At 40.1% G+C, this 14,848-nt stretch overlaps 1 protein-coding gene across 1 annotated transcript in view; it reads left to right on the forward strand.

The window, feature by feature from the left end:
* Window positions 1–14,848, forward strand: part of COX10 (cytochrome c oxidase assembly factor heme A:farnesyltransferase COX10) — a 111,531-nt gene that overhangs the window by 18,147 nt on the left and 78,536 nt on the right. The window contains exon 4 of the mRNA XM_075846433.1: window positions 1,123–1,247. Within this exon, the coding sequence (XP_075702548.1) occupies window positions 1,123–1,247 (125 nt within the window). The remainder of the gene's footprint in view (window positions 1–1,122; window positions 1,248–14,848) is intronic.

A 14,848-nucleotide genomic window follows, 5' to 3' on the forward strand; every position in this document is an offset into this window, starting at 1 on the left:
TCCGTCTGCTGTCCGTGTTTCACGCATCAATTACATTGGAAAAAAAAAGTGCTTGCAAGTGCGTGAAAAACACATGCAGGACACAACGCACACCGACGGAAAATGCGACGCACACCGACGGAAAACGCAACGCACACCGACGGAAAACGCAACGCACACCGACGGAAAACGCAACGCACACCGACGGAAAACGCAACGCACACCCGGACAGATTTATGCACGTTTTTTTACGCGCATAAATCTGCCGTCTAACCCTTTAACCCCTCCACTTTTCCTGTATGAGAATGTGGACATGTAAAGGTTAATCAGGTCATAAGTTCCAGTTCTGTCCAATATTGGTGTGAAAATTCAATTAAAAAAACAAAGATAAGTAAAATAATTGCCTCTTTATTATCGGAGGTGATTGTTCTTATTATTTTAATGAATTTGCTAATTAACATCCTCGGCAGTAATGACTTTAGTGGGAAGATATCAAGTGGCATTAAGTCAGCGGACATGATGAGAAGTGTAATGGTTCTACGCTGGGTGTATCGTACGTGTCTTATTACCCGGGGGGGGGGGGGGCTGCAGCGCTGGTCCCCCGTGTAGATACATACATTTGCGGGTAAATTTTTTATAGCGTATTTGACAGTAGGAGAGCGGAGTCTTACACGTCTTTGATGACTAGTGATGTCACGGGTTAAAGGGGAACTCCTAACAGAAATGTCTGATTGATGGGTGTACCACTTCTGGGACCCCAGTTCGTCTTCAGGTGGTGTCCGCTTCATCCAGAGACTGAACATGGAGAGGGCCGTGCCTGTACACAACTTTCTCCTTTCGTTTCTATAGGAGTTACAGAAACAGCCCGTCCGCTTTCTCAGCTGTTTCCGTATCTCCCATAGACGTGAACCCCTATTCTCAATATAGGTGTGGGATCCGCATCTACCAGACATTTATGGTCTACCCTGTAAATACGCCGAGTTGGGAATACCCCTTTAATCTGTAATCTCAAGAAATTGTACCAGATGAAAAAGTCGGGAGTTTGATAATCCGGCATGTGTGATCCATATAACGGGAGGACATGTGAGGTCAGATCCTGCACTGCACGGGCACAAACTATAATATCACCCTCTGTGTTTGCAGCTTTGGTGGTGATCACAGCTTCCGCCGGCTACGCCATGGCTCCTGTACCCTTTGACCTGAGCTGCTTCCTTTTGGCCTCTGTTGGCACCGGCCTGGCTTCTTGTGCTGCCAATTCCATCAACCAGGTGAGCGTGCGGTGTTATTATACCCAATGTACAGGACTGGGGTTATATTGGGTGAACACGAGCCAACACTGTGCCATGTCAGCGGGGGTCATCCGGCGTCACTTCTCGGCCTGTACTTGACCAGGTCTTTACAGGACTATGAAATCTTAGCTGATAAAAGCTGGTATGGGGGTGGGGTGTTCCCTGGTGCTAAAGCAATGAGGACACTGCCGAGGTTGTAGTTACATTGGGCACGGGCACCAATGGCAGCCTGAAAGCCCCTCTACCGCTATTATGGATACTGCAGCGGTGCGGTGGCACTTCTCTGCCCGTGGCATCGGTGTAGATCTCCGCTTTATATCTGCCATGACCCCCACCCCGGGCACATGGGGGGTCTGTGATGTTATGTGGTAATGCCATTGCCATACTCGGAGTGTTGTAGAGTGTGGTGAAGGGGGATGGGGGTCTTCTGAAGAGGAGCTGACTCATCGTAAGATCAGCAGATAAGTCTCCAGACAGATCATATACATAATTGGAGTGAAGAGGCCGTTTCCCTATTATCTCTGCAGAACACGCCTTATAATGTTTGGAAAACCTGCCCTATTAATGGCCTCTCCGCGATTTATATCCTGTCCGGGAGGCCACTATAGCGTGTGAAGGACTGTGATGGGACCGGCACCTTCCTAATGTCCTCTCCTCACACACCACCATGACTTCCTCTGCACCTCCAGATCTGAAAATAGGCAACTGCTCCCACCCAGCTTTCCTGCACTCCTGAATGGTAAAGCGATCTGGTTATCCCTCAATACCATATAACTGTGCGACTAGGCAGGTGAGCCATTCAGGAGTCTGGGAGAGCAGGATGTAAACCCCTGTGGGGGTGGTTATCATGGCCGTGTTCATACGTCGCAGCAAAATGGCGCAGTTTTCCTCGATTTTGCGAAAATCACTGCAAATAACAAAACAAGCATTTTGCCTGCGGCGTGTGAACGCAGCCCGACGTGATCCGTAGAGGCGGCTTTGAATTCCTGATAATCTGACGTGTTTGCTCGGTAGAGGATAAGCAATTTATTGTTCTCTGTTGTCAACCATCTTTCGACACCTGGCACGTCGTGGTTTTCTTTCAGCAAAATTGCAGCGCCTGGGCAGATAAATCTAATATATATTATATCAAACCTATAGGATTAATGTGAGGTGTCCGGTGCTTTGTCCTATGACGTGTGTGCAGGGCTGATAATTGTTCCCTATGACAATCTCTCCCGCAGATAACCGGAGGGAGTCCTGCTGGGCGCGGGGTTAGAGGTCAGCTTCCAAGCCGAGGTGGTTTGCTCTTCTACCCGACACATAATTATGGTTTGTAAACCCTCGGAGTGGGCAGATCTCCCTCCCCTCCGTCGCTGCGAGCGTGGAGAGCCGCGCCGTACAGACACTTCTGTGCTCGCCTCCGGTTTTTCATTATGGAGAGGCCTATAATCTGCCGCCAGGCTGACAAGACTCTGAGAGTTAATGGAGGGAAGGGGCTGGAGGTTACACAGCCGGCTCCGTGCCAGGGCGCTGCGCCGTATAACGCGGGGAGCAGGACCTCGCGCCGCTGACACATGGAAATGTAATGTGATTTGTGACAGGTTGTTAGGCAGGAATCGCTGCCATCGGAGAGACGGGCACTGCAAAGGCTGGACAGGACGCAGCGTGCCGCCGCCGCTCTGCTTGATCACACGTGGCGGGTAATGTCAGCGCATTCCTAAATATCTTATATCATTCACGATATCATCAGCGCCCGTTTTCGTAACTCAAAAAAATCCCAACTCGGCTCCGTGATTATTTGCCAACCAATCCAATCCTGAATCACCCCATAATACCAAAAACTTGTAACCGGCATCTCCAATTATTGGAATACTGTTGTATGGGCGGTGTATAGTCAAATATTCTATAGGAGCTCGTACCTATGGATCAGACTTTATATTTCCCTATTAGGGCACCGCTATGATCAGTGGCTCCAGCTTAGCTGCATTGTCTATTGGAGTCTAAGGCCACATTCAGACCAGCGTCGGCAACTCCGGACGTGAAAAACAGGCGTTTTTAACATCTGAGGTGGGGACGCGTTGTCACGGATCCTCCATAGACTAGAGTCTATGGAGGGATGAGGGACACGCAGTCACATAGGACATGTTCTATTTTTTTCACGGACCCTTCACGCTCCATTGAAATAACGGTCGTGTGAGCTGCCCTTATTTTAACAGCCGTCCCACGGACGTGATACACGCTTATCTGAGTGAGTCCTAAGGTAGTCTGAAATTCGTTTTCTCAGGATGCTGCTTTGCCTCTCCCTCATGCTTTGCACTGCAGCCTTGTTCATTTACATTTGCTGCTGTGTATAAATACAAGCTTAGCAGGAAGCCACTACCTATAGAGCAGGGACACAGCAAGGCCGAGTGCATGTGTTTTCAATGTAGAGAGGGAAATAACCTGCTGCCGCTGGAAAACTCAAGCATTAGGGTATGTTCATACACCGTTTTTTGGCGCTGTTTTTGACACGGAAACCACATCAGAAACCACGCCAAAAAACTTCTGAAAACGCCTTCCTTTGAGTTCAATGGGAGGCAAAGGCGCTTTGTTCCCGCAAGCGGAAAAAAACGCTTGGGAGAAAAAGAAGCGTCATGCCCTTTCTTCAGGTGTTTCCGTCTCTGACCTCCCATTGACATCAATGAGAGGCAGACAAAGCGGTTTTTGCTGCGTTTTTACGAAAAATGGCGCAAAGAGTGCGGGCAGGTCAAAATCTGCCTACAGAAAAAACTGTGTGTGAACAGGGTCTTAGACCATTGCCGAAATAATGAAAAATGACCAATCCAATAGAGAATGTCGCGTTCACTTCAAGTAGATCTTGGAATATGTAGGATTATCTCCTCCTGGGACATGGAGAGGCTTCCAGGCTTTAGAAGCCTTTATTTGCCCCCACGTCCCAATACTGACACACAAGTAAAACGGGACCATGTATGGCCATCGGCCGGCAATGCGATATTGTATGGGATTTTTATTCTTCATAACCCCTGCAGAACCACATTATAACGAATGGGGGTCACAACAGACGTTTATATATATTTTACAGTCCTCTATAAAATGGTTCCTTGCAGAGAATCCTAACCACGTATCTCACCGTCGTCCTCTTATAACCGCACTCAAGTCTCCGCAGAAAGAGAAATAAATGTAGACTAAATACAAGTGTCATTGATCTGTCATCACCCCTGGATTGCTGCGCTGTTTGATGTGTCCACGGTGCACTTTTATCTTCTGTCTATGTTCTAGTCTCAAGTATTTTCTGAAGAATTTATATTATGTCTAAGGAAGTGTGCTGAGGGGTATCAGTAAGTAGTTGTAACCCTGCAAAAAAGGGACAGTCACCCAGTGCTAAACTATCTCCTGTGTTCAGTGTCACCCCCTGCTAAGAGAAGTGACAACTGCGCGCAACACAGGTCACTCTCACAAACATGGCTGTCACTTTTTAAGCCAACTAAGCTACTGTCATGAAAAAGTAAACTGAAATATCTTTTTCAGCAAAAAAAACACTATAATACTGCCCTTATATACAAGAATATAACTACTATAATACTGCCCCTATATACAAGAATATAACTACTATAATACTGCCCCCTATATACAAGAATATAACTACTATAATACTGCCTCCTATATACAAGAATATAACTACTATAATACTGCCCCCTATATACAAGAATATAACTACTATAATACTGCCCCTATATACAAGAATATAACTACTATAATACTGCTCCTATATACAAGAATATAACTACTATAATACTGCTCCTATATACAAGAATATAACTACTATAATACTGCCTCTATATACAAGAATATAACTACTATACTACTGCCCCTATATACAGGAATATAACTACTATAATACTGCCCCATATACAAGAATATAACTACTATAATACTGCTCCTATATGCAAGAATATATCTACTATAATACTGCTTCTATATACAAGAATATGACTACTATAATACTGCTCCCTATATACAAGAATATAACTACTATAATACTCCCCCCTATATACAAGAATATAACTACTATAATACTGCCCCCTATATACAAGAATATAACTACTATAATACTGCCCCATATACAAGAATATAACTACTATAATACTGCTCCTATATACAAGAATATAACTGCTATAATACTGCCCCTGTATACAAGACTATAACTACTATAATACTGCTCCTATATACAAGAATATAACTACTATAATACTGCCCCTATATACAAGAATATAACTACTATAATACTGCTCCTATATACAAGAATATAACTACTATGATACTACTCCTATATACAAGAATATAACTACTATAATACTGCCTCCTATATACAAGAATATAACTGCTATAATACTGCCCCTATATACAAGAATATAACTACTATAATACTGCTCCTATATACAAGAATATAACTACTATAATACTGCCCCTATATACAAGAATATAACTACTATAATACTGCTCCTATATACAAGAATATAACTACTATGATACTACTCCTATATACAAGAATATAACTACTATAATACTGCCTCCTATATACAAGAATATAACTACTATAATACTGCCCCTATATACAAGAATATAACTACTATAATACTGCACCCTATATACAAGAATATAACTACTATAATACTGCTCCTATATACAAGAATATAACTACTATAATACTGCCCCTATATACAAGAATATAACTACTATAATACTGCTCCTATATACAAGAATATAACTACTATAATACTGCCCCTATATACAAGAATATAACTACTATAATACTGCCCCTATATACAAGAATATAACTACTATAATATTACCCCTGAATATAACTACTATAATACTGCTCCTATATACAAGAATATAACTACTATGATACTGCCCCAATATACAAGAATATAACTACTGTAATACTGCCCCTATATACAAGAATATAACTACTGTAATACTGCCCCTATATACAAGAATATAACTACTATAATACTGCTCCCTATATACAAGAATATAACTACTATAATACTGTTCCCTATATACAAGAATATAACTACTATAATACTGCTCCTATATACAAGAATATAACTACTGTAATACTGCCCCTATATACAAGAATATAACTACTATAATACTGCCCCTATATACAAGAATATAACTACTATAATACTGCTCCTATATGCAAGAATATATCTACTATAATACTGCTTCTATATACAAGAATATGACTACTATAATACTGCTCCCTATATACAAGAATATAACTACTATAATACTCCCCCCTATATACAAGAATATAACTACTATAATACTGCCCCCTATATACAAGAATATAACTACTATAATACTGCACCCTATATACAAGAATATAACTACTATAATACTGCTCCTATATACAAGAATATAACTACTATAATACTGCCCCTATATACAAGAATATAACTACTATAATACTGCTCCTATATACAAGAATATAACTACTATAATACTGCCCCTATATACAAGAATATAACTACTATGATACTGCCCCTATATACAAGAATATAACTACTATAATATTACCCCTGAATATAACTACTATAATACTGCTCCTATATACAAGAATATAACTACTATGATACTGCCCCAATATACAAGAATATAACTACTGTAATACTGCCCCTATATACAAGAATATAACTACTGTAATACTGCCCCTATATACAAGAATATAACTACTATAATACTGCTCCCTATATACAAGAATATAACTACTATAATACTGTTCCCTATATACAAGAATATAACTACTATAATACTGCTCCTATATACAAGAATATAACTACTGTAATACTGCCCCTATATACAAGAATATAACTACTATAATACTGCCCCTATATACAAGAATATAACTACTATAATACTGCTCCTATATGCAAGAATATATCTACTATAATACTGCTTCTATATACAAGAATATGACTACTATAATACTGCTCCCTATATACAAGAATATAACTACTATAATACTCCCCCCTATATACAAGAATATAACTACTATAATACTGCCCCCTATATACAAGAATATAACTACTATAATACTGCCCCATATACAAGAATATAACTACTATAATACTGCTCCTATATACAAGAATATAACTGCTATAATACTGCCCCTATATACAAGACTATAACTACTATAATACTGCTCCTATATACAAGAATATAACTACTATAATACTGCCTCCTATATACAAGAATATAACTACTATAATACTGCTCCCTATATACAAGAATATAATTGCTATAATACTGCCCCTATATACAAGAATATAACTACTATAATACTGCTCCTATATACAAGAATATAACTACTATAATACTGCCCCTATATACAAGAATATAACTACTATAATACTGCTCCTATATACAAGAATATAACTACTATGATACTACTCCTATATACAAGAATATAACTACTATAATACTGCCTCCTATATACAAGAATATAACTACTATAATACTGCCCCTATATACAAGAATATAACTACTATAATACTGCCCCCTATATACAAGAATATAACTACTATAATACTGCTCCTATATACAAGAATATAACTACTATAATACTGCCCCTATATACAAGAATATAACTACTATAATACTGCCCCATATACAAGAATATAACTACTATAATACTGCTCCTATATACAAGAATATAACTGCTATAATACTGCCCCTATATACAAGACTATAACTACTATAATACTGCTCCTATATACAAGAATATAACTACTATAATACTGCCTCCTATATACAAGAATATAACTACTATAATACTGCTCCCTATATACAAGAATATAACTGCTATAGTACTGCCCCTATATACAAGAATATAACTACTATAATACTGCTCCTATATACAAGAATATAACTACTATAATACTGCCCCTATATACAAGAATATAACTACTATAATACTGCTCCTATATACAAGAATATAACTACTATGATACTACTCCTATATACAAGAATATAACTACTATAATACTGCCTCCTATATACAAGAATATAACTACTATAATACTGCCCCTATATACAAGAATATAACTACTATAATACTGCCCCCTATATACAAGAATATAACTACTATAATACTGCTCCTATATACAAGAATATAACTACTATAATACTGCCCCTATATACAAGAATATAACTACTATAATACTGCTCCTATATACAAGAATATAACTACTATAATACTGCCCCTATATACAAGAATATAACTACTATACTACTGCCCCTATATACAAGAATATAACTACTATAATATTACCCCTGAATATAACTACTATAATACTGCTCCTATATACAAGAATATAACTACTATGATACTGCCCCAATATACAAGAATATAACTACTGTAATACTGCCCCTATATACAAGAATATAACTACTGTAATACTGCCCCTATATACAAGAATATAACTACTATAATACTGCTCCCTATATACAAGAATATAACTACTATAATACTGTTCCCTATATACAAGAATATAACTACTATAATACTGCTCCTATATACAAGAATATAACTACTGTAATACTGCCCCTATATACAAGAATATAACTACTATAATACTGCCTCCTATATACAAGAATATAACTACTATAACACTGCTGCTATATACAAGAATATAACTACTATAATACTGCCCTATATACAAGAATATAACTACTATAATACTGCCCCTATATACAAGAATATATAACTACTATAATACTGCTCCTATATACAAGAATATAACTACTATAATACTATCCCCTATATACAAGAATATAACTACTATAATACTGATCACTATATACAAGAATATAACTACTATAATACTGCCCCTATATACAAGAATATAACTACTATAATACTGCCCCTATATACAAGAATATAACTACTATAATACTGCCCCTATATATAAGAATATAACTACTATAATACTGCTGTTATATACAAGAATATAACTACTATAATACTGCTCCTATATACAAGAATATAACTACTATGATACTGCCCCTATATACAAGAATATAACTACTATGATACTGCCCCTATATACAAGAATATAACTACTATAATACTGCTCCTATATACAAGAATATAACTACTATAATACTGCCTCCTATATACAAGAATATAACTACTATAATACTGCTGCTATATACAAGAATATAACTACTATAATACTGCCCCTATATACAAGAATATAACTACTATAATACTGCCCCTATATACAAGAATATAACTACTATAATACTGCCCCCTATATACAGGAATATAACTACTATAACACTGCTCCTGTATACAAGAATATAACTACTATAATACTGCCCCCTATATACAAGAATATAACTACTATAATACTGCTCCTATATACAAGAATATAACTACTATAATACTGCCCCCTATATACAAGAATATAACTATAATACTGCTCCTATGTACAAGAATATAACTACTATAATACTGCCCCTATATACAACAATATTACTACTATGATACTGCTCCTATATACAAGAATATAACTACTATAATACTGCCCCTATATATAAGAATATAACTACTATAATACTACCCCTGAATATAACTACTATAATACTGCTCCTATATACAAGAATATAACTACTATGATACTGCTGCTATATACAAGAATAGAACTACTATAATACTGCCCCAATATACAAGAATATAACTACTATAATACTGCCCCAATATACAAGAATATAACTACTATAATACTGCCCCTATATACAAGAATATAACTACTATAATACTGCTCCCTATATACAAGAATATAACTACTATAATACTGCCCCTATATATAAGAATATAACTACTATAATACTGCTGTTATATACAAGAATATAACTACTATAATACTGCTCCTATATACAAGAATCTAACTACTATGATACTGCCCCTATATACAAGAATATAACTACTATGATACTGCCCCTATATACAAGAATATAACTACTATAATACTGCTCCTATATACAAGAATATAACTACTATAATACTGCCTCCTATATACAAGAATATAACTACTATAATACTGCTGCTATATACAAGAATATAACTACTATAATACTGCTGCTATATACAAGAATATAACTACTATAATACTGCCCCTATATACAAGAATATAACTACTATAATACTGCCCCTATATACAAGAATATAACTACTATAATACTGCCCCCTATATACAGGAATATAACTACCGTATATACTGGCGTATAAGACGACTTTTTAACCCCTTAAAATAATGGCTACAGTGGGGGGTCGTCTTATACGCAGGATATACTGTGTGAGGTGTTTTTTTTTCCCCGTCAGCGCGTAGAGAGCCGCTTCCTGGGACCGCCGCGCATGCGCGGCAGTCCGCCTCTCACAGTCATTAGAAGAGGCTTAGTACGCGCTGACAGGGCGGCGCGCTGTATGCTAATGCAGCCGCCCCGTCACAGCGGTCGGCGTCACAGAGCTGGGGGTCACAGGCGGCACTTACAGAAGCATGTAAGCTCTTCATTAATATCACAGCATGGATGCGAGGGGAATCTGGCGTTACTGCACCGCCAGCTTTCCCCTCGCATCCATGCTGTGATATTAATGAAGAGCTTACATGCTGGTGTAAGTGTGCATATTGCTACAATAAGTGCCGACCCCGCCCCCCTTCTCCTCCCGGTGACTCCCCGCCCCTGCACTAATCCTATTGGGAGAGGGGTAGTCTTATACAGTGAGTATATACCAAATTCTATATTTTTAGGGCAGAAGTTGGGGGTCGTCTTATACGCCCAGTCGTCTTATACGCCGGCATATACGGTACTATAACACTGCTCCTGTGTACAAGAATATAACTACTATAATACTGCCCCCTATATACAAGAATATAACTACTATAATACGGCCCCTATATACAAGAATATAACTACCATGATACTGCCCCAATATACAAGAATATAACTACTGTAATACTGTCCCTATATACAAGAATATAACTACTGTAATACTGCCCCTATATACAAGAATATAACTACTATAATACTGCTCCCTATATACAAGAATATAACTACTATAATACTGCCCCTATATACAAGAATATAACTACTATAATACTGCCCCTATATACAAGAATATAACTACTATAATAATGCTCCCTATATACAAGAATATAACTACTATAATACTGCTCCTATATACAAGAATATAACTACTATAATACTGCCCCCTATATACAAAAATATAACTACTATAATACTGCCCCTATATACAAGAATATAACTACTATAATACTGCCAGCTATATACAAGAATATAACTACTATAATACTGCCCCTATATACAAGAATATAACTACTATAATACTGTTCCCTATATACAAGAATATAACTACTATAATACTGCCCCTATATACAAGAATATAACTACTATAATACTGCCTCCTATATACAAGAATATAACTACTATAATACTGCCCCCTATATACAAGAATATAACTTGTATACAATAATATATACAATAATATAACTACTATAATACTGCCAGCTATATACAAGAATATAACTACTATAATACTGCTCCTATATACAAGAATATAACTACTATAATACTGCCCCCTATATACAAGAATATAACTACTATAATACTGCCCCTTATATACAAGAATATAACTACTATAATACTGCCCACTATGTACAAGAATATAACTTCTATAATACTGCTCCTATATACAAGAATATAACCACTATAATACTGCCCCCTATATACAATAATATAACTACTATAATACAGCTCCTATATACAAGAATATAACTACTATAATACTGCTCCTATATACAAGAATATAACTACTATAATACTGCCCCCTATATACAAGAATATAACTACTATAATACTGCCAGCTATATACAAGAATATAACTACTATAATACTGCTCCTATATACAAGAATATAACTACTATAATACTGCCTCCTATATACAAGACTGAAAATCTGCACTACATTATGGTGCAGTTTTTTTCCGGCGGAATTGCATGCGGTTTTCAGGATAGATACTGTGTACTTCTAAAGTGGTGTAGACTTAAAGTGGTTATATTCCAAGTATTGTGATACTGTCCCGATTGTATAAGAATAGAGTATATGTATACTGATGTATACCACCACACGGAACCCACCGAACAGCAGAATGAGGGCCCACAGTACTACACTGAGTGCTGCACCATCCTTATATAAGCTCCACGTCCTCTATCTCCACATCGTCCGGAAACTGGCATCGGCCAAACTCCATCTTCTCTATCATACTCATCCTGGGAAACGTCCGCACCAACCTCCTCCTCTTACGAGACACGCCCATGATGGGAGCCAGCAAGAGAAAAACTGACACCGCGGTCAATGTGTGACCCCAATTTATAGACCTGATGATGTCACAACATGATGGCCATTATGTGCAAACGGAGCACCTCCAGATTACAGGCCACGCCCTTCATTTTGACATCACGCTTCGAGTCTCCAGGTGACATCACAAGAAGTGCCGAGAAATAGAATCTGCCAATATTCTAAAATGTTCTCCCAGGTTCCACCAATGAAATGTATTCTGTCACTCCCCCCAAAGATATTACAGGTTCAGTTGTTGGCATCTTCCAATAGAATCCAGCGTCACTGTGTGAAATCTACGCCATGGCTTGTCCAATAGATACATCTGACACGAAGCGACCATCTGTATAAAGCGTATACTACCAGTCAGGGTAGGGACAATTCTACTGGACGAGCCGTGGCATTGATTGAAGGATGCCGGTGATTCTATTGGACGTTTAGTCAGGGCCAGAATGAGGGCATTGTTGAGAGAAGAGATCAGTGTAAAGAATAATCATTGTGTATGTAGTGTGTGAGATGCGGGATAGGTGGTGTATGCGGAGATGCGGGATAGGTGGTGTATGCGGAGATGCGGGATAGGTGGTGTATGCTGCGGAGATGCGGGAGAGGTGGTGTATGCTGCGGAGATGCGGGAGAGGTGGTGTATGCTGCGGAGATGCGGGAGAGGTGGTGTATGCTGCGGAGATGCGGGAGAGGTGGTGTATGCTGCGGAGATGGGGGAGAGGTGGTGTGAGATGCGGGAGAGGTGGTGTATGCTGCGGAGAGGTGGTGTATGCTGCGGAGATGCGGGAGAGGTGGTGTATGAGGATATGCGGGAGAGGTGTTGTATGCGTGAGAGGTGGTGTATGCGGAGATGCGGGAAAGGTGGTGTATGCTGCGGAGATGCGAGAGAGGTGGTGTATGCTGTGGAGATGCGGGAGAGGTGGTGTATGCTGTGGAGATGCGGGAGAGGTGGTGTATGCTGTGGAGATGCGGGAGAGGTGGTGTATGCTGCGGAGATGCGGGAGAGGTGTTGTATGCTGCGGAGATGCGGGAGAGGCGGTGTATGCTGCGGAGATGCGGGAGAGGCGGTGTATGCTGCGGAGATGCGGGGGAGGTGGTGTATGCTGTGGAGATGCGGGGGAGGTGGTGTATGCTGCGGAGATACGGGAGAGGTGGTGTATGCTGCGGAGATGCGGGAGAGGTGGTGTATGCTGCGGAGATGCGGGAGAGGTGTTGTATTCTGGGGAGATGCGGGAGAGGGGGTGTATGCTGCGGAGATGCGGGAGAGGGGGTGTATGCGGAGATGCGGGAGAGGTGGTGTATGCGGAGATGCGGGAGAGGTGGTGTATGCTGCGGAGATACGGGAGAGGTGGTGTATGCTGCGGAGATGCGGGAGAGTTGGTGTATGCTGCGGAGATGCGGGAGAGTTGGTGTATGCTGCGGAGATACGGGAGAGGTGGTGTATGCTGCGGAGATGCGGGAGAGGTGGTGTATGAGGATATGCGGGAGAGGTGTTGTATGCGGGAGAGGTGGTGTATGCGGAGATGCGGGAAAGGTGGTGTATGCTGCGGAGATGCGAGAGAGGTGGTGTATGCTGTGGAGATGCGGGAGAGGTGGTGTATGCGGAGATGCGGGAGAGGTGGTGTATGCTGTGGAGATGCGGGAGAGGTGGTGTATGCTACGGAGATGCGGGAGAGGTGTTATATGCTGCGGAGATGCGGGAGAGGTGTTGTATGCTGCGGAGATGCGGGAGAGGTGTTGTATGCTGCGGAGATGCAGAGAGGTGGTGTATGCTGTGGAGATGCGGGAGAGGTGGTGTATGCTGTGGAGATGCGGGAGAGGTGTTGTATGCTGTGGAGATGCGGGAGAGGCGGTGTATGCTGCGGAGATGCGGGAGAGGTGTTGTATGCTGCGGAGATGCGGGAGAGGCGGTGTATGCTGCGGAGATGCGGGAGAGGTGGTGTATGCTGCGGAGATGCGGGAGAGGTGGTGTATGCTGCGGAGATGCGGGAGAGGTGGTGTATGAGGATATGCGGGAGAGGTGTTGTATGCGGGAGAGGTGGTGTATGCGGAGATGCGGGAAAGGTGGTGTATGCTGCGGAGATGCGAGAGAGGTGGTGTATGCTGTGGAGATGCGAGAGAGGTGGTGTATGCTGTGGAGATGCGGGAGAGGTGGTGTATGCTGTGGA

This window comes from Rhinoderma darwinii, chromosome 13 (genome assembly GCF_050947455.1).
Source record: "Rhinoderma darwinii isolate aRhiDar2 chromosome 13, aRhiDar2.hap1, whole genome shotgun sequence".
NCBI classification, from domain to species: domain Eukaryota; kingdom Metazoa; phylum Chordata; class Amphibia; order Anura; family Rhinodermatidae; genus Rhinoderma; species Rhinoderma darwinii.